The sequence below is a fragment of the Phocoena sinus genome, chromosome 8 (assembly GCF_008692025.1).
Source record: "Phocoena sinus isolate mPhoSin1 chromosome 8, mPhoSin1.pri, whole genome shotgun sequence".
Classification (NCBI taxonomy): Eukaryota; Metazoa; Chordata; class Mammalia; order Artiodactyla; family Phocoenidae; genus Phocoena; species Phocoena sinus.
The window spans coordinates 5,087,142-5,115,055 of NC_045770.1; the positions used below are offsets into that span (position 1 = coordinate 5,087,142).

At 39.6% G+C, this 27,914-nt stretch overlaps 1 protein-coding gene across 4 annotated transcripts in view; it reads left to right on the forward strand.

Moving 5' to 3' along the window:
* The window catches only part of ARHGAP32 (Rho GTPase activating protein 32), a 271,983-nt gene that overhangs the window by 228,053 nt on the left and 16,016 nt on the right, over positions 1–27,914 (forward strand). For all 4 annotated transcript variants that reach the window (XM_032640154.1, XM_032640155.1, XM_032640156.1 and 1 more), the window contains 6 exons: positions 16,279–16,423; positions 16,874–16,956; positions 24,438–24,545; positions 25,164–25,309; positions 25,922–26,117; positions 27,668–27,813. In XM_032640154.1, coding sequence (XP_032496045.1) covers positions 16,279–16,423; positions 16,874–16,956; positions 24,438–24,545; positions 25,164–25,309; positions 25,922–26,117; positions 27,668–27,813 — 824 coding nt within the window. The remainder of the gene's footprint in view (positions 1–16,278; positions 16,424–16,873; positions 16,957–24,437; positions 24,546–25,163; positions 25,310–25,921; positions 26,118–27,667; positions 27,814–27,914) is intronic.

A 27,914-nucleotide genomic window follows, 5' to 3' on the forward strand; every position in this document is an offset into this window, starting at 1 on the left:
CTGTGGTGCATGATAATTGCCATTATTCTACAGCATTTTAATGTTCTGATTTGACCACGGAGTTCATCTCTATTTTCAGGAATACATGTTTGGAAAATAACTGAAATTGATTCTTTTCTTTATTTTTAATAGATCTTTATTGGAGTATAATTGCTTCACAATACCATGTTAGTTTCTGTTGCACAACAAAGCGAATCAGTCATATGCAGACACAGGTCCCAATATCCCCTCCTTCTTGAGCCTCCCTTCCATCCTCCCTATCCCAGCCCTCTAGGTCGTCACAGAGCACCAAGCCGATCTCCCTGTGCTATGCTGCTGCTTCCCACCAGCCAACGGTTTTACATTTGGTAGTGTATATATGTCGATGCTATTCTCACTTTGCCCCGGCTTCCCCCTCCCACCCCATGTCCTCAGGCCCATTCTCTATGTCTACCTCTTTATTCCTGCCCTGCAACTAGGTTCATCAGTACCTTTTTTTTTAAGATTCCATATATATGAGTTAGCATATGGTATTTGTTTTTCTCTTTCTGACCTACTTCACTCTGTATGACAGACTTTAGGTCCATCCGCATCTCTGCAAACAACCCAATTTCGTTCCTTTTTATGGCTGAATAATATTCCATTGTATATATGTGCCACATCTTCTTTATCCATTCATCTGTCATTGGACATTTAGGTTGTTTCCATGTCCTGGATATTGTAAATAGTACTGCAGTAAACATTGTGGTACATGTCTCTTTTTGAATTACGGTTTTCTCAGGGTATGTGCCCAGTAGTGGGATTGCTGGGTCATATGGTAGTTCTATTTTTAGTTTAGTTTTTTTTAATAAATAAATAAATTTATTTATTTATTTACTTATGGCTGTGTTGGGGCTTCATTGCTGCACGCGGGCTTTCTCTAGTTGTGACAAGCAGGGACTGCTCTATTGTGGTGTGTGGGCTTCTCATTGCAGTGGCTTCTCTTGTTGCAGAGCATGGGCTCTAGGCATGCAGCCTTCAGTAGTTCTGGCACACGGGCTTAATCATTCTGCCTCATGGGCTCCAGAGTGCAGGCTCAGTAGTTGTGGTGCACAGGCTTAGTTGCTCCATGGCATGTTGGATCTTCCTGGACCAGGGCTTGAACCTGTGTCCCCTGCATTGGCAGGCGGATTCTTAACCCCTGCACCACCAGGGAAGTCCTATTTTTAGTTTTTTAAGGACCCTCCATACTGTTTCCCATAGTGGTTGTATCAATTTACATTCCTGCCAACAGTGCAGAAGGGTTCCCTTTTTACCACACCCTTTCCAGCATTAAGTTGTTTCTAGATTTTTTGATAATGGCCATTCTGACCAGTTTGAGGTGATACCTCATTGTAGTTTTGATATGCATTTCTCTAACAATTAGTGATGTTGAGCATCTTTTCATGTGCCTCCCAGCCATCCATATGTCCTCCTTGGTGAAATGTATACCTAGGTCTTCCACATGTTTTTTAACTGGATTGTCTGTGTTATTGATATTGAGCTCCATGAGCTGTTTGTATAGTTTGGAGATTAATCCTTTGTTGTTTCATTTGCAAATATTTTCTCCAATTCTGAGGGTTGTCTTTTTGTCTTGTTTACGGTTTCCTTTGCTGTGCAAAAGCTTTTAAGTTTCATTAGGTCCCATTCGTTTATTTTTGTTTTTATTTCCATTACTCTAGGAGGTGGGTCAAAAAAGATCTTGCTGTAGTTTACGTCAAAGAGTGTTTTCCTCTAAGAGGTTTATAGTGTTTGGTCTTACATTTAAGTATTTAATCTATTTTGAGTTTATTTTTGTGTGTGGTATTAGGTAGTGTTCTAATTTTATTCTTTTACATGTAGCTGTCCAGTTTTCCCAGCACCACTTATTGAAGAGGCTGTCTTCTCTCCGTTGTATGTTCTTGCCTCCTTTGTCATAAATTAGGTGACCATACGTGCATGCGTTTATCTCTGGGCTTTCTATCCTGTACCATTGATCTATATTTCTGTTTTTGTGCCAGTACCATACTGTCTTGATTACTGCAGCTTTGTGGTATAGTTTGAAGTCAGGGAGCCTGATTCCTCCAACTCTGTTTTTCTTTCTCAAGATTGCTTTGGCTATTTGGGGTCTTTTGTGTTTCCATACAAATTGTAAAATTTTTTGTTCTAGTTCTGTGAAAGATGCCATTGGTAATTTGATAGGGATTGCATTGAATCTGTAGATTGCTTTGGGTAGTATAGTCATTTTCACAAATATTGATCCTTCCAATCCAAGAACATGGTATATTTCTCCACCTGTTTATGTCATCTTTGATTTCTTTCATCAGTGTTTTATAGTTTTCTGAGTAGAAGTCTTTTGCCTCCTTAGGCAGGTTTATTCCTAGGTATTTTATTCTTTATGTTGCAATGGTAGATGGGTGTGTTTCCTTCATTTCTCTTTCTGATTTTTCGTTGTTGGTGCATAGGAATGCCAGAGATTTCTGTGCATTAATTTTGTATCCTGCAACCTTACCAAGTTCATTGATTAGTTCTAATAGTTTTCTGGTGGCATCTTTAGGATTTTCTATGTATAGTATCATGTCATCGCAAACTGACAGTTTTACTTCTTCTTTTCCAATTTGTACTCCCTTTATTTCTTTTTCTTCTCTGATTGCTGTGACTAGGACTTCCAAAACTATGTTGAATAAGCATGGTGAAAGTGGACATCCTTGTCTTCTTCCTGATCTTAGTGGAAATGCTTTCAGTTTTTCACCATTGAGTATGATGCTTGCTGTGGGTTTGTCATAAATGGCCTTTGTTATGTTGAGGTAGGTTCCCTCTATGCCCATTTTCTGGAGACTTTTTATCATAAATGGGTGTTGAATTTTGTCAGAAGCCTTTTCTGCATCTATTGAGATGATCACATGGTTTTTATTCCTTAATTTGTTGATGTGGTGTTTCACATTGATTTGCGTATATTGAAGAATCCTTGCATCCCTGGGATAAATCCCACTTGATCATGGTATATGATCCTTTTAATGTGCTGTTGGATTCTGTTTGCTATTATTTTGTTGTGGATTTTTGCATCTATGTTCATCAGGGATATTGGTCTATAATTTTCTTTCTCTGTGATATCTTTTTCCGCTTTTGGTATCAGGGTGTTGGTGACCTCATAGAATGAATTTGGGAGTGTTTCTCCCTCTGCAGTTTTTGGGAAGAGTTTGAGAAGGATCGGTGTTAGCTCTTCTCTAAATGTTTGATAGAATTTGCCTGTGAAGCCATCTGCTCCTGGACTTTTGTTTGTTGGAAGATTTTTAACGATGCTTTCAATTTCATTATTTTTTTTTTTTTTTAACATCTTTATTGGGGTATAATTGCTTTACAATGGTGTGTTAGTTTCTGATTTATAACAAAGTGAATCAGCTATACATATACATGTGCTCCCATGTGTCTTCCCTCTTGCGTCTCCCTCCCTCCCACTCTCCCCCTCCCACCCCTCCAGGCTGTCCCAAAGCCCCGAGCTAATATCCCTGTGCCATGCGGCTGCTTCCCACTAGCTATCTACCTTACTACGTTTGTTAGTGTGTATATGTCCATGACTCTCTCTCGCCCTGTCAAAACTCACCCTTCCCCCTCCCCATATCCTCAAGTCCGTTCTCCAGTAGGTCTGCGCCTCTATTCCTGTCTTATCCCTAGGTTCTTCAGGACATTTTTTCCCCTTAAATTCCATATATATGTGTTAGCATACGGTATTTGTCTTTGTCTTTCTGACTTACTTCACTCTGTATGACAGACTCTAGGTCTATCCATCTCATTACAAATAACTCAATTTCATTTCTTTTTAAGGCTGAGTAATATTCCATTGTGTATATGTGCCACATCTTCTTTATCCATTCGTCCGATGATGGGCGCTTAGGTTCTTTCCATCTCCGGGCTATTGTAAATAGAGCTGCAATGAACATTTTGGTACATGACTCTTTTTGAATTTTGGTTTTCTCAGGGTATATGCCCAGTAGTGGGATTGCTGGGTCATATGGTAATTCTATTTGTAGTTTTTTAAGGAACCTCCATACTGTTCTCCATAGTGGCTGAACCAATTCACATTCCCACCAGCAGTGCAAGAGTGTCCCCTTTTCTCCACACCCTCTCCAGCATTTATTGTTTCTAGATTTTTTGATGATGGCCATTCTGACTGGTGTGAGATGATATCTCATTGTAGTTTTGATTCGCATTTCTCTAATGATTAATGATGTTGAGCATTCTTTCATGTGTTTGTTGGCATTCTGTATATCTTCTTTGGAGAAATGTCTGTTTAGGTCTTCTGCCCATTTTTGGATGGGGTTGTTTGTTTTTTTGTTATTGAGCTGCATGAGCTGCTTGTAAATTTTGGAGATTAATCCTTTGTCAGTTGCTTCATTTGCAAATGTTTTCTCCCATTCTGAGGGTTGTCTTTTGGTCTTGATTATGGTTTCCTTTGCTGTGCAAAAGCTTTGAAGTTTCATTAGGTCCCATTTGTTTATTTTTGTTTTTATTTCCATTACTCTAGGAGGTGGGTCAGAAAGGATCTTGCTGTGATTTATGTCATAGAGTGTTCTTCCTATGTTTTCCTCTAAGAGTTTGATAGTTTCTGGCCTTACATTTAGGTCTTTAATCCATTTTGAGCTTATTTTTGTGTATGGTGTTAGAGAGTGATCTAATCTCATACTTTTACATGTACCTGTCCAGTTTTCCCAGCACCATTTATTGAAGAGGCTGTCCTTTCTCCACTGTACATTCCTGCCTCCTTTATCAAAGATAAGGTGTCCATATGTGCGTGGGTTTATCTCTGGGCTTTCTATCCTGTTCCACTGATCTATCTTTCTGTTTTTGTGCCAGTACCATACTGTCTTGATTACTGTTGCTTTGTAGTATAATCTGAAGTCAGGGAGCCTGATTCCTCCAGCTCCTTTTTTCGTTCTCAAGATTGCTTTGGCTATTCGGGGTCTTTTGTGTTTCCATACAAATTGCGAAATTTTTTGTTCTAGTTCTGTGAAAAATGCCAGTGGTAGTTTGATAGGGATTGCATTGAATCTGTAGATTGCTTTGGGTAGTAGAGTCATTTTCACAATGTTGATTCTTCCCATCCAAGAACATGGTATATCTCTCCATCTATTTGTATCATCTTTAATTTCTTTCATCAGTGTCTTATAATTTTCTGCATACAGGTCTTTTGTCTCCTTAGGTAGGTTTATTCCTAGATATTTTATTCTTTTTGTTGCAATGGTAAATGGGAGTGTTTTCTTGATTTCACTTTCAGATTTTTCATCATTAGTATATAGGAATGCCAGAGATTTCTGTGCATTAATTTTGTATCCTGCTACTTTACCAAATTCATTGATTAACTCTAGTAGTTTTCTGGTAGCATCTTTAGGATTCTCTATGTATAGTATCATGTCATCTGCAAACAGTGACAGCTTTACTTCTTCTTTTCCGATGTGGATTCCTTTTATTTCCTTTTCTTCTCTGATTGCTGTGGCTAAAACTTCCAAAACTATGTTGAATAAGAGTGGTGAGAGTGGGCAACCTTGTCTTGTTCCTGATCTTAGTGGAAATGCTTTCAGTTTTTCACCATTGAGGATGATGTTTGCTGTGGGCTTGTCATATATGGCCTTTATTATGTTGAGGAAAGTTCCCTCTATGCCTACTTTCTGGAGGGTTTTTATCATAAATGGGTGTTGAATTTTGTCAAAAGCTTTCTCTGCATCTATTGAGATGATCATATGGTTTTTCTCCTTCAATTTGTTAATATGGTTTATCACATTGATAGATTTGCGTATATTGAAGAATCCTTGCATTCCTGGAATAAACCCCACTTGATCATGGTGTATGATCCTTTTAATGTGCTGTTGGATTCTGTTTGCTAGTATTTTGTTGAGGATTTTTGCATCTATGTTCATCAGTGATATTGGCCTGTAGTTTTCTTTCTTTGTGACATCCTTGTCTGGTTTTGGTATCAAGGTGATGGTGGCCTCGTAGAAGGAATTTGGGAGTGTTCCTCCCTCTGCTATATTTTGGAAGAGTTTGAGAAGGATAGGTGTTAGCTCTTCTCTAAACGTTTGATAGAATTCACCTGTGAAGCCATCTGGTCCTGGGCTTTTGTTTGTTGGAAGATTTTTAATCACAGTTTCAATTTCAGTGCTTGTGATTGGTCTGTTCATATTTTCTATTTCTTCCTGATTCAGTCTTGGCAGGTTGTGCATTTCTAAGAATTTGTCCATTTCTTCCAGATTGTCCATTTTATTGGCATAGAGTTGCTTGTAGTAATCTCTCATGATTTTTTTTATTTCTGCAGTGTCAGTTGTTATTTCTCCTTTCTCATTTCTAATTCTATTGATTTGAGTCTTCTCCCTTTTTTTCTTGATGAGTCTGGCTAGTGGTTTATCTATTTTGTTTATCTTCTCAAAGAACCAGCTTTTAGTTTTATTGATCTTTGCTATCGTTTCCTTCATTTCTTTTTCATTTATTTCTGATCTGATTTTTATGATTTCTTTCCTTCTGCTAGCTTTGGGGCTTTTTTGTTCTTCTTTCTCTAATTGCTTGAGGTGCAAGGTTAGGTTGTTTATTCGAGATGTTTCCTGCTTCTTAAGGTGGGCTTGTATTGCTATAAACTTCCCCCTTAGAACTGCTTTTGCTGCATCCCATAGGTTTTGGGTCGTTGTGTCTCCATTGTCATTTGTTTCTAGGTATTTTTTTATTTCCTCTTTGATTTCTTCAGTGATCACTTCATTATTAAGTAGTGTATTGTTTAGCCTCCATGTGTTTGTATATTTTACAGATCTTTTACTGTAATTGATATCTAGTCTCATGGCGTTGTGGTCAGAAAAGATACTTGATACAATTTCAATTTTCTTAAATTTGCCAAGGCTTGATTTGTGACCCAAGATATGATCTATCCTGGAGAATGTTCCATGAGCACTTGAGAAAAATGTGTATTCTGTTGTTTTTGGATGGAGTGTCCTATAAATATCAATTAAGTCCATCTTGTTTAATGTATCATTTAAAGCTTGTGTTTCCTTATTTATTTTCATTTTGGATGATCTGTCCATGGGTGAAAGTGGGGTGTTAAAGTCCCCTACTATGAATGTGTTACTGTCGATTTCCCCTTTTATGGCTGTTAGTATTTGCCTTACGTATTGAGGTGCTCCTATGTTGGGTGCATAAATATTTACAATTGTTATATCTTCTTCTTGGATCGATCCCTTGATCATTATGTAGTGTCCTTCTTTATCCCTTTTAATAGTCCTTATTTTAAAGTCTATTTTGTCTGATATGAGAATTACTACTCCAGCTTTCTTTTGGTTTCCATTTGCATGGAATATCTTTTTCCATCCCCTTACTTTCAGTCTGTATGTGTCTCTAGGTCTGAGGTGGGTCTCTTGTAGACAGCATATATAAGGGTCTTGTTTTTGTATCCATTCAGCCAATCTGTGTCTTTTGGTGGGAGCATTTAGTCCATTTACATTTAAGGTAATTATCGATATGTATGTTCCTATTCCCATTTTCTATATTGTTTTGGGTTCGTTATTATAGGTCGTTTCCTTCTTTTGCATTTCTTATCTAGAGAAGTTCCTTTAGCATTTGTTGTAAAGCTGGTTTGGTGGTGCTGAACTCTCTCAGCTTTTGCTTGTCTGTAAAGGTTTTAATTTCTCCATCAAATCTGAATGAGATCCTTGCTGGGTAGAGTAGTCTTGGTTGCAGGTTTTTCTCCTTCATCACTTTCAGTATGTCCTGCCACTCCCTTCTGGCTTGTAGGGTTTCTGCTGAGAGATCAGCTGTTAACCTTATGGGGATTCCCTTGTGTGTTATTTGTTGTTTTTCCCTTGCTGCTTTTAATATGCTTTCTTTGTATTTAATTTTTGATAGTTTGATTAATATGTGTCTTGGCGTATTTCTCCTTGTATTTATCCTGTATGGGACTCTCTGTGCTTCCTGGACTTGATTAACTATTTCCTTTCCCATATTAGGGAAGTTTTCAACTATAATCTCTTCAAATATTTTCTCAGTTCCTTTCTTTTTTTCTTCTTCTTCTGGAACCCCTATAATTCGAATGTTGGTGCGTTTAATGTTGTCCCAGAGCTCTCTGAGACTGTCCTCAGTTCTTTTCATTCTTTTTTCTTTATTCTGCTCTGCAGTAGTTATTTCCACTACTTTATCTTCCAGGTCACTTATCCGTTCTTCTGCCTCAGTTATTCTGCTATTGATCCTATCTAGAGTACTTTTAATTTCATTTATTGTGTTGTTCATCGTTGCTTGTTTCATCTTTAGTTCTTGTAGGTCCTTGTTAACTGTTTCTTGCATTTTGTCCATTCTACTTCCAAGATTTCGGATCATCCTTACTATCATTATTCTGAATTCTTTTTCAGGTAGATTGCCTATTTCCTCTTCATTTGTTAGGTCTGGTGGGTTTTTATCTTGCTCCTTCATCTGCTGTGTGTTTTTCTGTCTTCTCATTTTGCTTATCTTACTGTGTTTGGGGTCTCCTTTTTGCAGGCTGCACGTTCGTAGTTCCCGTTGTTTTTGATGTCTGTCTCCAGTGGCTAAGGTTGTTTCAGTGGGTTGTGTAGGCTTCCTGGTGGAGGGGACTAGTGCCTGTGTTGTGCTGGATGAGGCTGGATCTTGTCTCTCTAGTGGGCAGGTTCACGTCTGGTGGTGTGTTTTGGGGTGTCTGTGGCCTTGTTATGATTTTAGGCAGCCTCTCTGCTAATGGGTGGGGTTGTGTTCCTGTTTTGCTAGTTGTTTGGCATAGGTTGTCCAGCACTGTGGCTTGCTGGTCGTTGAGTGAAGCTGGGTGCTGGTGTTAAGATGGAGGTCTCTGGGAGATTTCCACCGTTTAATATTATGTGGAGCTGGGAGGTCTCTTGTTGATCAGTGTCCTGAAGTTGGCTCTCCTACCTCAGAGGCAGAGCCCTGCCTCCTGGGCTGGAGCACCAAGAGCCTTTCATCCACACGGCTCAGAATAAAAGGGAGGAAAAGTAGAGAGAATTATTAGAAGTATGAGGAAAGAAAGAAGGAAAGGAGGAAAGGAAGGAAGGAAGAAAGAAGCAAAGAAGGAAAGAAAGGAGGGAGGGAGGGAGGAAGGAAGGAAGGAAGGAGGGAAAGAAGGAGAAAATGTAGAGAGAATTAGTAGAAGTATGAGGAAAGAAAGAGGGAAAGGAGGAAAGGAAGGAAGGAAGAAAGAAGCAAAGAAGGAAAGAAAGGAGGGAGGGAGGGAGGGAGGAAGGAAGGAAAGAAGGAGGGAAAGAAGGAGAAAATGTAGAGAGAATTAGTAGAAGTTTGAGGAAAGAGAGAAAGAAAGGAGGAAAGGAAGGAAGGAAGAAAGAAGCAAAGAAGGAAAGAAAGGAGGGAGGGAGGGAGGAAGGAAGGAAGGTAGGAGGGAAAGAAGGAGAAAATGTAGAGAGAATTAGTAGAAGTTTGAGGAAAGAAAGAAGGAAAGAAGGAAAGGAGGAAAGGAAGGAAGGAAGAAAGAAGCAAAGAAGGAAAGAAAGGAGGGAGGGAGGAAGGGAGGAAGGAAGGAGGGAAAGAAGGAAAAAAGACAGAAAGAAAGAAGATACAGTAAAAATAAAATAAAGTATAATATAGTTATTGTACTAAAAAATATTTAGAAAGAAAGAAAAGAAAAAAAAAAAAGAACAGATAGAACCCTAGGACAAATGTTGGAAACAAAGCTATACAGAGAAAATCTTACACAGAAGCATACACATACGTGTTCACAAAGAGAGGCAAAGGGGGAAAAATCATAAATCCTGCTCCCAGAGACCACCTCCTCAACCTGGGGTGATTCGCTGTCTAAAGGAGGGAAGGAAGGAAGGAAAGAAAGAAAGAACGAAGGTAAAGTACAATAAAGTTATTACAATTAAAATTAATTATTAAGAAAAAAAAATTTTTTTTTAAAAAAACCATGGACGGATAGAGCCCTAGGACAAATGTTGGAAGCAAAGCTATACAGAGAAAATCTTACACAGAAGCATACACATACACGTTCACAAAGAGAGGCAAAGGGGGAAAAATCATAAATCCTGCTCCCAGAGACCACCTCCTCAACCTGGGGTGATTCGCTGTCTAAAGGAGGGAAGGAAGGAAGGAAAGAAAGAAAGAAAGAACGAAGGTAAAGTACAATAAAGTTATTACAATTAAAATTAATTATTAAGAAAAAAAAATTTTTTTTTTAAAAAACCATGGACGGATAGAGCCCTAGGACAACTGTTGGGAGCAAAGCTATACAGAGAAAATCTTACACAGAAGCATACACATACACGTTCACAAAGAGAGGCAAAGGGGGAAAAATCATAAATCCTGCTCCCAGAGACCACCTCCTCAACCTGGGGTGATTCGCTGTCTAAAGGAGGGAAGGAAGGAAGGAAAGAAAGAAAGAAAGAACGAAGGTAAAGTACAATAAAGTTATTACAATTAAAATTAATTATTAAGAAAAAAAAAATTTTTTTTTAAAAAAACCATGGACGGATAGAGCCCTAGGACAACTGTTGGGAGCAAAGCTATACAGAGAAAATCTTACACAGAAGCATACACATACACGTTCACAAAGAGAGGCAAAGGGGGAAAAATCATAAATCCTGCTCCCAGAGACCACCTCCTCAACCTGGGGTGATTCGCTGTCTAAAGGAGGGAAGGAAGGAAGGAAGGAAAGAACGAAGGTAAAGTACAATAAAGTTATTACAATTAAAATTAATTATTAAGAAAAAAAAAATTTTTTTTTAAAAAAACCATGGACGGATAGAGCCCTAGGACAAATGGTGGAAGCAAGAGTATACAGACAAGATCTCACACAGAAGCATACATGCACACATTCACAAAAAGAGGAAAAGGGAAAAAAATCACAGATCTCGCTCCTAAATTCCCCCTCTTCAATTTGGGATCACTCCCTGTCTATTCCGGTATTCCACAATGCAGGGCACATCAAGTTGATTGTGGAGCTTCAATCCGCCGCCTCCGCGGCTGCCGGGAGAGACCTCCCCCTCTCCTCCCTGCTCTCACAGCTCACAGGAGCTCAGCTTTGTACCCGGCCCTGCCCCTGCGCGCAGATCGCTGGAGGGCGTCTGTTTTTTTTGCTCAGACAGGACGGGGTTAAAGGAGCCGCTGATTCGGGAGCTCCGGCTCACTCAGGCCGGGGGTTGGGGGATGGGGGAAGGAGGGGCACTGCGTGCGGGGCGGGCCTGCGGCGGCAGAGGCGGCGTGACGCTGCGGCAGAGGCCGGTGTGACGCCGCACCAGCCTGAGACCCGCCGTGCGTACTCCCGGGGAAGCTGTCCCCGGATCCCGGGAACCCGGCAGTGGCGGCCTGCACAGGCTCCGCGGAAGAGGGGCGCGGAGAGTGACCTGTGCTCGCACACAGCCCCCTGGTGGCGGCAGCAGCAGCCCCAGCGTCTCCCGCCCGTCTCTGGGGTCCGCGGTTTCAGCCGCGGCTCGCGCCCATCTCTGGGGCTCGCGCTTCCCGCCGCGGCTCGCGCCCGTCTCGGGGGCTCGCGCCCTCAGCCGCGGCTCGCGCCCGTCTCTGGGGTTCGCGCTTTTAGCCGCGGCTCGCGCCCGTCTCTGGAGTTCCTTTAAGCAGCGCTCTTAAACCCCTCTCCTCGCGCACCAGGAAACAAAGAGGGAAGAAAAAGTCTCTTGCCTCTTCGGCCGGTGCAGGCTTTTCCCCGAACTCCCTCCCGGCTAGTCGTGGCGCACCAACCCCTTCAGGCTATGCTCAAGCCGCCAACCCCAGTCCTCTCCCTGCGCTCCGTCCAAAACCGAAACCCGAGCCTCAGCTCGCAGCCCCGCCCGCCACGGCGGGTGAGCAGACAAGCCACTCGGGCTGGTGAGTGCCGGTCAGCACCGATCGTCTGTGCAGGAATCTCCCCGCTTTGCCCTCCACACCCGTCGCTGTGCACCACTCCACGGTCCCGAAGCTCCCCGCTCCGCCTCCCGCAGTCTCCGCCCGCGGAGGGGCTTCCTAGTGTGTGGAAACTTTTCCTCCTTCACAGCTCCCTCCCACTGGTGCAGGTGCCGTCCTTATTCTTTTGTCTCTGTTTTTTCTTTTTTCTTTTGCCCTACCCAGGTACGTGGGGAGTTTCTTGCCTTTTGGGAGCTCTGAGGTCTTCTGCCAGCCTTCAGTAGGTGTTCTGTAGGAGTTGTTCCACGTGTAGATGTATTTCTGGTGTATCCGTGAGGAGGAAGGCGATCTCCACGTCTTACTCTTCCGCCATCTTCCCGCCGACCCTCTCCAATTTCATTATTTTTGATAGGTCTGTTTATATATTCTAAATCTTCCTGGTTCAGTCTTCGAAAATTGTACCTTTCCAAGAATTTGTCCATTTCTTTGTGGTTGTCCATTTTATTGACATGCAGTTGTTTGTAGTATTCTCTTATAATCCTTTGTATTTCTGCTGTGTCAGTTGTGATTTCTCCTTTTTCATTTCTAATTTTATTGTTTTGCCTCCTCTTCCTTTTTTTATTGATGAGTCAGGCTAAGGGTTTATCAGTTTTGTTTATCTTCTTAAAGAACCAGCTTTTAGTTTTCGGTTTTTTTTTTTTTTTGCGGTACGCGGGCCTCTCACTGTTGTGGCCTCTCCCACTGTGGAGCACAGGCTCCGGATGCGCAGGCTCAGCAGCCATGGCTCACAGGCCCAGCCGCTCCACAGCATGTGGGATCTTCCCGGACCGGGGCACGAACCCGTGTCCCCTGCGTCGGCAGGCGGACTCTCAACCACTGTGCCACCAGTGAAGCCCTCAGCTTTTAGTTTTATTGATCTTTGCTTTTGTTTTTTCATTTCTCTTTCATTTATTTCTGCTCTGATCTTGTTGATTTCTTTCCTTCTACTGACTTTGGGTTTTCTTGTTCTTGCTTCTCTAGTTGTTTTAAGTGCAGGGTTAGATTGTTTATTTGAGATTTTTCTTCTTGAGGTGAGATTGAATTGCTATAAACTTCCCTCTTAGAACTGCTTTTGCTGTGTCCCATAGGTTTTGGGTTGGCATGTTTTCATTGTCATTTGTTTCTATGTATTTTTTTATTTCTTCTTTGATTTCTTCAGTGATCTCTTGGTTATTTAGTAGCACAGTGTTTAGCCTCTGTGTATTTGTGTGTTTTACAGTTTCTTTCCTGTATTGATTTCCGATCTCATAGCGCTGTGGTCAGAAAAGATGCTTGATATGATTTCAGTTTTCTTAAATTCTCCGAGGCTTCATTTGTGACCCAAGATGTGATCTATCCTGGAGAATGTTCTGTGTGCACTGGAGAAGAAAGTGTATTCTGCCACTTTTGGATGGAATGTTCTATAAATATCAGTTAAATCTCTCTGATCTAGTGTGTCATTTAAAGCTTGTGTTTCCTTATTTATTTTCTGTTTGGATGATCTGTCTATTGGTGTAAGTGGTGTGTTAAAGTCCCCTACTATTATTGTGTTACTGTCGTTTTCTCCTTTCATGGTTGTTAGCATTTGCCTTATGTATTGAGGTGCTCCTATGTTGGGTGCATAAACATTTATAATTGTTATATCTTCTTCTTGGATTGATCCTTTGATCATTATGTATTGTCCTTCCTTATATCTTGTAACATTCTTTATTTTAAAGTCTATTTTGTCTGAGATGAGAATTGCTACTCCAGCTTTCTTTTGATTTCCATTTGCATGGAATATCTTTTTTCATCCCCTCTATCTCAAGTCTGTATGTGTCCCTAGGTCTGAAGTGGGTCTCTTGTAGACAGCATATGTATGAGTCTTGTTTTGGTATCCATTCAGCCAGTCTGTGTCTTTGGGTTGGGGCATTTAACCTATTTACATTCAAGGTTATTTTCAATATGTATGTTCCTGTTACCATTTTCTTAATTGTTTTTGGGTTTGTTTTGTGGGTCTTTTTCTTCTCTTGTGTTTCCCGCCTAGAGAAGTTCTTTTAGCATTTGTTGTAAAGCTGGTTTGGTGGTGTGAATTCTCTTAGCTTTTGCTCGTTTGAAAAGCTTTTGACTCCTCCATCGAATCTGAATGAGATCCTTGCTGGGTAGAGTAATCTTGGTTGTAGGTTTTTCTCTTTCATCACTTTAAGTATATCCTGCCACTCCCTTCTGGCTTGCAGGGTTTCTGCTGAAAAATCAGCTGATAACCTTACGGGGGTTCCTTTGTATGTTATTTTTTGTTTTTCCTTTGCTGCTTTTAATATTTTTTCTTTGAATTTAATTTTTGTTAGTTTGATTAAGATGTGTCTTGGTGTGTTTTTCCTAGGGTTTATCCTGTATGGGACTCTCTGTGCTTCCTGGACTTGGGTGACTCTTTCCTTTCCCATGTTAGGGAAGTTTTCAACTATAATCTCTTCAAATATTTTCTCAGACCCTTTGTTTTTCTCTTTTTCTTCTGGGACCCCTATAATTCGAATGTTGGTGCATTTAGTGTTGTCCCAGAGGTCTCTGAGATTGTCTTCAGTTCTTTTCATTCTTTTTTCTTTATTCTGCTCCTTGGCAGTTATTTCCACTGTTTTGTCTTCCAGCTCACTTATTCGTTCTTCTGCCTCAGTTACTCTGTTATTGATTCCTTCTAGTGTATTTTTCATTTGTTATTGTGCTGTTCATCTGTTTGTTTGTTCTTTAGTTCTTCTAGATCTTTGTTAAACATTTTTTGTATTTTCTCAATCTGTGCCTCCATTCTATTTCCAAGATTCTGGATCATCTTTACTATCATTATTCTGAATTCTTTTTCAGGTGGATTGCCTATTTCCTCTTCATTTATTTGGTCTTGTAGGTTTTTACCTTGCTCGTTCATCTGTGATGTAGTTTTTTGCTTTCTCATTTTTTAAAAAAAATTTTTTTATGAGTGGGCTTGTATTTCTGCCTTACTGGTTGTTTGGCCTGAGGCTTCCAACATGGGAGTTTGTAGGCTGTTGGGTAGAGCTGGGTCTTGGTGCTGAGGTGAGGAACTCCATGAAACCTCACTCCGATGAATATTCCCTGGGGTCTGAGGTTCTGTGTTAGTCCAGTGGTTCAGACTCAGAGCTCCCACCACAGGAGCTTTGGCCCAACCCCCGGCTCATGAACCAAGATCCCACAAGACATGTGGGGTGGCAAAAAAAAAAAAAAGAATAACAAAGTAAAAAATAAAATTAGGAAACTAACAGATATGTTAGAAAGGATATAAAAAAAATATAGATGAATCAACATCCAGAAGACACCTCAGTACCACAATAGTGAAAAAAGAGGAGGAGGGAAAAGGAAAAAAAATTGTTTAAATGGGAGAAAAGGCCTTGGCTGTGGAGGACAGGGCCTAAGGAAGGGCAAGGTTTGGGTGGTGGGCGGGGCCTATGTTTAGGACCCAGAGGGCTGGAAAAGGCCCTGGGGGCTGTGGGGGCGGGGCCATTAGTGGGTGAGGCAGTTGCGCTCCTCTCCTCTCTTGCTCTTCCGGTCTGGGAGGCTCCCTCCCTGCCTGCCTTTCCTGATCTCCCCGCCCTCAGGGGCGCCGATCCTGTCTGGCCTCTACTTCTCCTCCCGCCTCAGTCCCCCTGCGTCCTACTCGTTCACTTGGGGTTCCTCCTGTCTCCTTGGGGTCAGAGCCCCCCACCAGCAGCCGGCAGGTGCCCTAGTTGTGGGAAGACGCTAACCGCCATCTTGACTCCGCCTCCTCAAATTGATTCTTTGATTGGACGTAGCAGATCTCATATTCAGATTGTCCACGTACATTAATCCTCTAGGTTCATAAGTGGTCTCCTGTCTGTAGATTAATATTAGTTAACCTCCTCAGAGTGAGCTTCATCTGCCTTAGTGTTCTGAGCACAATTTTTTATTTCACTCACTTTAATGCTGCAGATTTTGCTTTCTTTTAAAATTTGGTGTTGGCTGGGAATTGCTTTATATTGTTTCTGGCTTCCTTATCCCTCATCCATAAAGCATTCCTGAACTGTACTTCTTGTACCTGAGGAATTTCTGCACATAGTCATACATGGGCCAGCTGCCATTCAACTCTAGTTTTCAGAATTGCCAAAACATTGGGTATTTAAACCATTAGGAATTAGAAGTCCTGTTTTCAGATCTCTGTGGTAAGAGCTGCTCTTTCACACACATTTCAGAGATTTCTGTCCATTTTAATATTATAGCTATTCCCTTAATTTCCATTTAGAAAAACACTTGTTTCATGATCAGACATTTGATTACTACTGAAGTCCAAATATAACTTCTATGAAATATAGTCATTTGAAGAAAATATTAACTCACTGAGGTAGAGGTTAATACTTTGGACCTTTCCTTTCTGTTTTAAAGTCATATTTGCTTTTCTTTCAAAAAAATAGTTTTGTTGTCTCTCATCTATCTTTTTAGCCATGAATTTGACTCTGAACATGTTCCCGACCTGACAAAAGAACCCTACGTTCAAGACATCCATTCCGTGGGATCCCTGTGTAAGCTGTATTTCCGAGAGCTCCCAAACCCTTTGCTCACCTACCAGCTGTATGAGAAGTTTTCTGTAAGTACAAGTCACTTTTAGGTCAAGTTCTGTTTGGAGTTTTCCTGTGGTTTTGTTCAGAATGTGTGAAGATTGGTTTGGTCTTATGAGATAGTTGTATGAGGAAGAGGGGTCCTTTAACGAAAATAAAAACACTGTACTGCTAGCTGGTCCACCGTCTTCACTGTTTTCACATTTTCACTCTTTCGGTTTCTGACTTTGAGCCACTAATCTTATAACCCTCGATACTGGTTATCATAAAGTTTTAAAAATATTATCTTTTAATAGATTTCAGTGTCCATATAGTGTGGAAACAAAGTTTACTTCCTTGAATACTGCGTTGTTTTTCCTCGTAGTTCAGCATCAAAGAGTAAAGTCAATTAATCTCAAAGTGAAACTGAACTGTAAATGAAGAGCTTTCATTTTTACCAACAAAGCCTAATAGTTTATTTTGCATTGTGGCTGTTCTAGGATGCTGTTTCAGCAGCAACAGATGAAGAAAGGCTGATAAAAATTCATGATGTCATCCAGCAGCTCCCCCCTCCACACTACAGGTAAACCACATGTAAAATACCAGCCAAAAGTAGAAGTCGGTTGTGTAAAAGTGGGTTCTGGGGCTTCTGTTTAAATTTACTTGGAGTTCTAACTATTTAAACTTCTGTTTTTCCATACATTTGTATTTATTTGTCTTTGTATTCTCAGGGTCTGGCACAGTGCTTGGCATCTAGTAGGCACTTAACAAATGTTGTATGAATGAATGAACAAATGGATGGTTGACTGGGTCTGTTTGTTCGTTTGTTTTTTGAGACACTGAGAAATTGCTGAAGGTCGTGGGTGTATGAGCACAGATGTGAATACTTCGGGAATTGCTTTGCTTAAATCCAAAATAAATCCAAAATATTGACGCAGTGCTGGGTGCCTGTTTACTTGTTTACCCAGAAGATGACCCTTAAGGAATCTTCACTTTTTTAAATTCCTTTTTTCTTTTTGCTATTTTATATGGGTGATTTCCATTGCTTAGTCTTCTAGCTCGCTAATCCATCCTTCTGCTTCATCCAGCCTGCTCTTGAATCCCTCTAGTATATTTTTTAGTTAGATTATTTTATTTTTCAGCTCTGTAACTTCTGTTTGGAACTTCCTTGTATTTTTCTCTTTGTTGAAGATCTCTGTGTTCATCCATTCTTTTCTCTAGTTTAATGAACATCTTTATGACCATTACTTTGAACTCTTTATCTCTGTTCCATTAGCATCTTTTTCTGAGGTTTTGTCTTACTCTTTTATTTGGAATATAATCCTTTTTCCCTTCGTTTTGCCTGACCCTCTGTGTTTGTTTCTACGTATTAGTTGAAACAGCTGTCTCCTCCAGTTTTGAAGGAGTGGCTGCTGAGAGATTGGCGGGGGGGGGGGTCTGTTGTCTCTCCAGTGCCCTGGGGGTGATAGCCTGACAACATCTGTCTGTCCAATTATTTCAGTGCTCTGGGGCTCAGAAACGCAAGGCATTCAGGGGGTTGCTCACACCTTCCAGATCTGGCAGAGATGGGGTCAGAGCTCAGGGAGGAGGGAGCTCCATGTTTGTCATATCCCTCCCACTTGTGGGCCACCTGCCATGGGTGGGGGTAACTGGCACGACTGCATCTTTCCCCTCCTCTCCATCCCAGTGGGGCTTTCCCACCCCGCTTTTTTGTCCTTTCTGTAGAAGAGCTGCTCTGCCAGCCTTTAGGCCTTTTGTGGAGAGAGTCATCCTATGGGTATCTAGTTATAGCTTTGGTGTGTCCGTGCGAGGAGGTAAGCTCGGGATCTTCCTGCACCACCATTTTGAGCCCTCTCTTTTGTTGCTGCTTTTTAAAACCCAATTTAATTTGTATGTTAGCTTTGACTCTCAGAGATACTTTTGCTATGTCTGAGAAGACAGAATAAAATGGAGGATGACTGCCGCTTAGTGAGAGAAAGAAAATGGCATAAATTACGGATTGATTATAGTGTACAAAGAAGCAAAAAGATAAAATTTTAAAATTTCAGTTATTGACAAGAAATTAAATTCAGTAGATTTTTTTAATTCACAAATTAAGTAATTTCGTGCTGATCTTTTGAAGATGACATTGTTCATATATATATTTTTTAAATTGGCACTAAATCAACATGAAAGTTTTCAATCAACATTAAAAATCAACACCTTTTTTAGTCAACTCTGTAGCTGTAAATGCCTGGCAGTCGAGTCAGGAGGTAACTCAGCATTGGCTTGTTCTGTTACTGTGGCCTTTCTTAGGAGGAATGTGAGAACTTTGAGGAGGTCTTAAGGACCCACTGAAGAGTGAAAAAAAACCTCAAAAGAACTTCTGTGAAGCAAGCTTAAGAAATTTAGGTGTTTAGCCCTGAAAAAGAAGGTTGAGAAGACAAATCTGATCAACACAGTTATTAAAAAATATTTTTAAGGGGGACCAGGACTTTCTTTAACTTACCAGAAAAAGAAACCTAGCGCAATAGGTTGAGAATATTGGCTTTCGTAGATAGACCCAAGTTTGAATTTCCAGCTTCATCACTTACTAGCTGTGTGGCCTCTCCAAGCATCAATCTCCATATATGTGAAAATACTAACAATACTAACAGTGCCTTCTGAAGAGGATGCCTTTTAATGTAATGAGATCAAATGTGTGAATGAGTCTGGCCTTTAATATTTTTTTTAGTATAAAGCGTAGAAAGACAGATGATTAGATTTAAGCCGAGGCTTCTTTATAGTTTTACATGAGGTACTACGTGAATATCTTTTCTCTCTAAATTAAAATGGTCAATATAACTTATGTACATAGTTTTAAAAAGTCAAACGCTTATGCAAAGCTGGCAGCAAAAAACCAGCAGTCCTGGGGCTTTCCTGATGGCGCAGTGGTTAAGAATCCACCTGCCAATGCAGGGGACATGGGTTCGAGCCCTGGTCCAGGAAGATCCCACATGCCACGGAGCAGCTAAGCCCGTGCACCACAACTACTGAGCCTGCGCTCTAGAGCCCGCAAGCTACAACTACTGAGCCCTCATGCCAGAACTGCTGAAGCCTGCACACGGTAGAGCCCGTGCTCCACAACAAGAGAAGCCACTGCAACGAGGAGCCCGCGCGCTGCGACAAAGAGTAGCTCCCGCTCGCCGCAACTAGCGAAAGCCCATGCACAGCAATGAAGACCCAATGCAGCCAAAAATAAATTAAATAAATAAATAAATAATAAGCGGCAGTCTCCTCTCCCTGTTCTAATTTCTCTTACCCAGAAGTTACTATTCTCAACTCTTACTTCTAGAGTTTACTCCCCTGTTTCTAAATAGCATGCTTATGTTTTTATTTCCTGATTTTTCATTTTTAGGTATAATTATTCGCCTTCATTTTGTGGTAAATGAGGGTGTAGCTGTAACTCCCCATCCCCAATAGCACACAAACACACGGCCCCTTCTCTCCTCTTCCTAGTCTGGTTGTATCAGCATTTGGTGTGCAGCCAGAGTTTATTTTCTACGTTGTTGTAACTACTTGTTATTCACAGCTGCATCTAATAGTATACTAGGATTTTATTTCCCTTTTGGGATAACTGTGTTTTCTTGGAGTGATGGCCTGTTTTTGGTTTGCTGAGTATCTGTTTATTGCTAGTCTGTCCCCTGTCTCTCTCACAGAACTGTGGATGTTCTCTTAGTTGTATTTAAACATATCAAGCAACCTTTTAAAAGAAGTTTTTCCCCATGAAAACACCCCTCCTGGTGCCTTCCGTCGCACTGCTCTGTCCGGGTTGATTGCTCCCTGGATCTCCACGCAGCTCCAGCCCTTCACCTTCCTCCTGGGAATTCCCTCCATAACTTTCTTCACGAGTTAGATCCCTTCTCTTCTGGATCTCTGGCTGTCACCTTCCATGTTTTACTCCCTGCTTTCCTAGTGTACATCTTCAGTAGCTCTGTGAGAAAAGGTGTATGGGAGGTAAATGTTTTGAGACTTTGATATGAAAATGCTCTTATTCTCCTCAATATTTGACTGATAGTTGGCTATAGAATTTTAGTCTGTAAATAGTATTTTCCCATAATTTTGATGGTATTACACTATTGGCATCTAAGCAAAAACGCTGCAGCAAAGTCTGATGCGAGAGTGCTACTTTTTTATATGATCTATTTTGTATTGTGTATATCCTTTCTGGATGTTTTTAAATTTAGAACATACCTAGTGGTCCATTTCCTTAGTGACTCATCTTGGAGTGGGTTCTTTTTCATTCTTTGCTCTGGGCACTCACTGGGCTTTTTTGGAAACTTCTGAGACGTTTTCTTATATTATTTCCTTGATGGTTCTCATTGCAATGTAAACCTCATCCCTGTTCTTCTTTATTCTCTTTCTGGAATTGTTTTAACTCTTGAACTAACTCTTTTAGTTTCTCACCTTCTCTTTGTCAGTTTCCACATATGGGTTTCCTCCAGTCCATCTCATGATTAAAAAAAAAAAAATTACTTCTGAGAACTAACTGCCCACCTTCCCTTCCTCCCTCATTCTTGTTTGTCTGAATATTTCTCCTTTATAGCATCCTCTTCTATTCTTATTTCATGGATATATCTCTTCCCTCTGTGAGAATATTATTGATAATTACAGGTTTGGTTTGGTTTTAAATTGTTCTCTGCTCATCACGGTACTTGTTTCTTCCTCATTTGGCGGCTCATCTTTATCAAGACTTTGCAGAGCATCCCACTGAGGTTTCATAGAAATCTTTCTAAAATTTTGTTTTATAAATGTTGATGGCATTTAACTTAACTATGAATGAAAATAACCTTGCATAAACAGTCATAGAAATACTTAACATTGGCTTTAGGTAAGCTTGTAATTCAGATGATATTAGTCGAAGTGTTCAGTATGTTAGCCAAAGAAACTTACTGTGCCTTGGACGTTAATCATCAGTACATTTTACAGAGGGAAGTGAGAGTGTTATTGGTTAATCTTGTGGGTGAATTAAGAGAACATCATTAAGAAGAGTAGGAAGAAACCCTATCATATATCATACAGAGAGAGAGTATATATGTGTGTATATAAAGAGAGAAAGAGTATGTATGTATATATCATATGTATACATATATGTGTATATTATATACATATATATATTTCTCATATAGTGAAGTACAATTCGTTTTATTTATATTCCTTATATATTTATTCCCTGCAGTGTAGTACATTTATATCACCTACTATATATAATTTCTATATATTATTATTATTCTATTATATAGAAATTATAGAAATTATAGTGTAGGGCTTCTGGAGCCAATGGCCTGTGTTAGCTGTCTGACCTTGTGACCTTGGGCAAGTTCCTTTGCCTCTCTGGGCTCAGTTTCCTTGTTTGTAAGAGAGAGATAATAGTACTTTTCTCATAGGATTGTTACGAATATTAAAAGGAAAGCACTCAGAACAAGGCCTGTTAAATAATTACTATTTATATGAGTTAATAACCATTATTATTATCATTGTTATTGTCTGCTGTGTATCTTTATGTTTTTACTTTGTTGTGTATTTTATCTCTACAAACACACGTACACAGAAACAAATGTGTGTGTGAATATATATACCTAAAAATATGCTCACACACATACATATATATTTCCTACTATATTGATACATATAACTTTTTTACTATATTATGCTTTTCTACTCTACTGTTATTTATTTTCTTCTACCAAAGTATATATTCTTCTTTATTATATAGATATTTCTTAATAATACATAGGTATTTCCCCAGGAAATTACATGTATAGCTCCCTTGCTGTCTATTTAATCTTCCCTCTTGAACATTATATACCTTTCCTGTTATATATTATATATTGTACAAATATCCTTCTATATGTTTTTTATATTTACTGTATTGCCTATTCTAGATATAACCCCTCTAAAGTTTAAGCTCCCTGAGGTCACGAATCCTGTCTTATCACGGTATTCTCAGAATAGAAACCTTGCACGTAGTAAATGTGCGGTTCATTGCATATGCATTTTACGTATTTTGTACACTATATATTTTATAGATTGCTGATATATGTCTGTGTATATGGAATACGTATATCCTAATATTATCCTCTTTTCTCCTGATGTGCATTATTTACCTACCATGATGCCCACCTGCTTCATACATATTACTCACTGTATACATATTTCCTCCTTGGCATCTATCTCCTCTGTAATGTGTTTTTATATTCTAGTTTCTTCTATGTAAGTTGTGTATCTTGTACTTCATATATCTCTTTTGATTCAGACTTTCTAAGATTTTAACGTTCACATTTTCTAATTCCTTAATTGTTCTTGAAAAACGTGATTCTTAATAGTGTTCGTTCATGTGAATGAGCCGTATGTTATATAAACCTTTCCCCTAATTTGCCTATTTAATCTGTTTGTATGGTGGGAGTTTTTCTCCAGTTTTGAACACTGCTATGAGGACCATCCATTTACCTGAATCTTTTGGGGAATCAGGGTTATTTTTTTGGATAAAAATCTGGGAATTCTTGGAAATCAAAAGATCTTAAAAGTTTCTTCCCAACATAAAGCAGTTTTCAACTTGTATTCCATAAGGTATATGCAGTTTATACTCTGCTAAATACGAAATGCTCACTTCATGGCACTCTGACTAAAATTCCCCCTTAGGTTTTAAAAAATCTTTACAATTAGATGTAAAGATTTACACTTAGATGTAAATCTTTACAATTAGGTGTGTGAATAAAATGGTGTCTTTTGTTTTAATTTGCATTTCTTTTAAAATACATTTCTGAAGTGCTTTAATCTTTACCTTCTTTCTTCTACTCCTCCGACTCCAAATAATAAAATTTTACATTGTGTTCTAAATACATTTCTCAAGCTTCCTGTCTCTACATTGTCTCCAGGCCAGCCTCACTTCTATCTGTGTGTCTTTCCTTATTTAACTTGTACAGAAGAGGGATCAAAAATTACCCCTTTTTTTTTTGCCAGCTAGAGTAGATACTCAATGCTATTGATGAGCACAGACTTTGGAGCCAAGCTGACCTGGATTTGATTCCAGCACCGCTTGTCTCTGTAACCTGGGCCAGCATTGGCTCTCTCACCCATAAAATGGGGGATGGTAACACTGTGCTTGTGGGGTCTGTTGTGAGAATCTGGTGAGATCCCCTGTAGAGGCTTCTTGAACAGTGCCTTGAGCTGTTATCTTCCTTTTCTCAAATTCATGTCAGGCTCGTCTGAATCTTGAAGCCTTATATGTTGACCACAATTTAATTTCAAATAATAGTCTTAAACTTCTGTCTCCTGTTCGTTGTCTTTAATACCTCTGTGTTTATCTGACTTGACTTACATTTAAGCTGATCATGCTTTATTTCCCAAAATACTCTGCCCTACTGTTTAATCTCTCTATATATAAAAAATTATTTAAATAAATCACACTTAGAATGTATAAGATAAACCAGGATATTAGGATTTGAAGTAGGCTTTCTATCCCAAGAGCATGTTATTTGTTCAAATATTTTCCCTCTTGGGTACCTACTGGAATTTTTCTTTCAACTCTTTTTAGACTTGTGAAATGTTTTCTTTTACAGAAGAAAAGTTTAAATTCCTTCCTGTTAGCATGTCTGCTGCAAGTAGAATAGCATAACTTCTTGATAGTATTTGTCTAGAAACTAAATTTTGTGGAGGATTCACTTCACTGGTGTCCCTGAAACTAAATTTCTAACAGGCAGGAGCAAATATTCCTAAAGATTTCTTTAAAACTAAGGCTGTTTCGTTTTCTGAGCCATTTCTCTCAGAAGCTTTCATTTCTTACTGCATCTGCCTTAGACTTTTTGTCTTAGTATTCTGTAGATGTAATTATCATATATAAAATGTAGAGTCCGTAATATTCTGACAGCTCTGTAGTAGTAATAATATTCGAACGTAATAGGCAGCAAAAAAATTTGCTGGGGTTTTTATGGTTTCTTTTTCCATTTTGCCACTGAAAACTTACAAGTTAATTAGTAGAGCTTTTATGCTGTATACTGATACCTGGTGTTTCTTTTTGTTAATATGTTGTATTTCATTTTCCAGAACGCTGGAGTTCCTAATGAGACACTTGTCTCTTCTAGCTGACTATTGTTCCATCACAAATATGCATGCAAAAAACCTAGCAATTGTTTGGGCTCCAAACCTGCTAAGGTAAGTTGCATTTGACTTATGACCTGAAGCAGAAGCAGAGTGACTTTAAATAAAAGTAATTCATCAGTGTTCCTTAAGGATAATTTTTTTTAATTAATTAATTAATTTATTTATTTATTTTTGGCTGCATTGGGTCTTTGTTGCTGCGCGTGAGCTTTCTCTAGTTGCGGCCAGCGGGGGGCTACTCTTGGTTGCAGTGCGCAGGCTTCTCATTGCGGTGGCTTCTCTTGTTGTGGAGCACGGGGGCGTGTGGGCTCAGTAGTTGTGGCTCGAGGGCTTTAGAGTGCAGGCTCAGTAGTTGTGGCACATGGGCTTTGTTGCTCCGCGGCATGTGGAATCTTCCTGGACCAGGGCTTGAACCCGTGTCCCCTACATTGCCAGGCGGATTCTTAACCACTGTGCCACCAAGGAAGTCCAAGGATAATTTTTAAAAGTAAAACTAATATGTTGTTTTTATGAGCATCTTTCTAAAACAGGCAATCGGGGTTTAGCCAAGGCACTGTAAAAGTATGCTTTCTTCCTCTGGTTTGTCTGTGATTTACACATAAAGCGAAAAGTAATGCTCTTTAAGACTGCTGTTTTGGGGACCCTGTGATGGTAATGTTGTTTACCCCACAGATCAAAACAGATAGAATCGGCCTGCTTCAGTGGGACAGCAGCTTTCATGGAAGTGAGAATTCAGTCTGTCGTTGTTGAGTTCATCCTCAATCATGTTGACGTCCTTTTCAGTGGGAAGATCAGCGCGGTCATTCAGGAAGGGGCAGGTATGGCTCTAACAGATGTTGTTCACTACCAGGAACATGTATTAAAACCTCTACCAGATTGGGAAACTGCATTTCTTATCTCAATTTAATAAATCTGTCTTAGTAGAAAGCAGCTAATTTATATCTGTTCCCCAAAATGCACAATATAACAGTTAGTTTGTATGTTTTTAGTGATTACTAAGTATTAGACCTATCACGATCTAAGTTCAGGGCCCATAAAAAATGTATCATGTCACCTATTATTGATGTATATAAAGGTGTAATATAGAGCAGCAGAAGTAAAATTCCTTCCAAAACTAAAAATACATGAATGATACTAGGCCTTGCCTAGAATCTTTTAAGAAAAGAAAATAGTTAAATTACTTAAGGAATTTTATATTTATCACTGTTAATAACCTGGTATGTAATCTTCTATTCCTCACTTAGTATAAGGCTGTATTACTTTTACCATTTAAAAAACTTAATGAAGAAAATGTAAAACAACACAGAAAGGGAGATAGATGGATGGACAGATAAGCAGATTGTTATATACACCCACAGATATTTATATCTCCCCCCCCCCACCGTGTCATGAAGTTTGACTCTCTTCATTGCTTTTTTTTCTTTCCAAAGCTTCTCTATCAAGACCCAAGTCCCTGCTGGTTTCATCTCCATCCACCAAACTGCTGACACTGGAGGAGGCCCAGGCACGAACACAGGCTCAGGTCAATTCTCCAATTGTGACTGAAAACAAATATATCGAAGTAGGAGAAGGACCTGCTGCACTTCAGGGAAAATTTCACACCATAATTGAGTTCCCACCTGAAAGGTAAAATTCATTTAGTCCTCCTCAAAAATGTGCATTTCATGGCTATTTGTAATTTTCTTTTCTTTTACTTTTGCATTTTAGTATTACTATATTGATTCTGTGCCAGTCCCAGAAAAACCTGTTCCTTCGACTCCGGATGTTACCTCATAGGGGCTGATGTGAAGGATTCTCGAAAAGCATTACAACATCATGTCATTGTTGGAAAGGAGAGGAAAGTCTGCTGTACAGGGAATATTGTTAGGAAAATGATACATTTCCTCTATGTAGGGTGTCATTTTCTCTCTGAAATATGTTGTTGAGAAATTTGGTTAGAAATAAACACTGCGACAGTTTATTCAAAAAACAGTGAATGGATGATGGCGTGACATGGGTTCCCACTGAGTTCACAGTAGACCAGTGCTCCTCACAGCGCATCTCCCAACTGGCGGATCATTCTTGGCCAGCCCCAACACCAGACCCACTGCACCAGAACTCTGGGCTGGGGTCCCGCAGTCAGTCTTTTATCAGACCTTCCAGGTGGTTCTGATGTGTGACAAAGTTTGAGAACCGCTACTGTTCACTCTCTCAGTGTCCTTTCCAGCTCCTATTCTCTGTTTCTCTAAAGAAATGGTAATAACATGGTTTTTATATCTTCTTTACTAAGTTACTGTGGGAAGACTAATGTATGTGAGTTAATTTTGACCTTGGTTACTGCTTTGGCTATTACATAGGAATGTGAGAACTTCAACTCCATGGGTTTGGATAGTACTAATGAAAGTTGAGAACTTATTTCCGCATGTTAGTATACTTCTCTAAATTCCTTTCATTTCCCTTGACAATAGTAAGTTAGAACATCTTTGTCATTCTAAGTTTATCTTCAGTTTCTTGAATTTACATGATACCTCTGTAATTTTCTCAAAAACCTCTTTATAGAATAGTAATCAAGAGTGTCAATGTTGGGATACAGATAGACCTGGGTTCCAACTCTGACTGCATTATTTACTAATTTTACAACATTAAGGAAGTCACTTCAACTCCTTAGGGTCATAATTTCCTCAGTTGTAAAATGAGAATAATAATACCTCATATGGTTTTATATAACTTAAATGAGATACTACATATACAGTTAGCATAGTGCCTGGCATTCAATATATGTTAGTTATTTTTCTTAATACTTTTCTTTTTTGGCTTAATTCTCTTTCCTCACAGCTAAAATCATTTTCTTCAACTCTATTTTATTTTTGGAGTTTTAATATTTTCTATTCCCAAATATGTCTTATTCTCACTTATTTCATGGATTGTGAGGTTAGATCCAAATATGAAAATCTGTATAGAAGTTATCTTTGTGAAACTAGTGACTGCTATTAAAATTCATGGATTTAATTTTCATTTCCTGCTTCATTTAGCTGCACAGCTCAGCCGCACTGAGTAGAGTGAGCTCTGTGGAAGGTGGAGGTTTACTGTGTCAGCTGGGCCTCTCCAGGCTGCTTGGTTCTTTCCATCATTTATTCATTGTCCATAAGTAAAGGTAGCCCCTTGGGTATCTTTATACAGATTATTTTCTCTCATAGGAGGAGGCCTCAAAATAAAATGAAAAAGTCTCCTGTGGGCAGCTGGCGTTCCTTTTTCAACCTGGGGAAATCATCATCTGTTTCTAAACGAAAGTTGCAGCGTAATGAGAGTGAGCCTTCAGAGATGAAAGCCATGGCTCTGAAAGGTCAGTGCGTCACACCTTCCCTTCTCTCTGCGCTGTGGGAGCAGTTTGCCTGCAGGGCCACGCTTCCCAGCCTGTCATGCGGCTCTTCTCTAACTCAGACA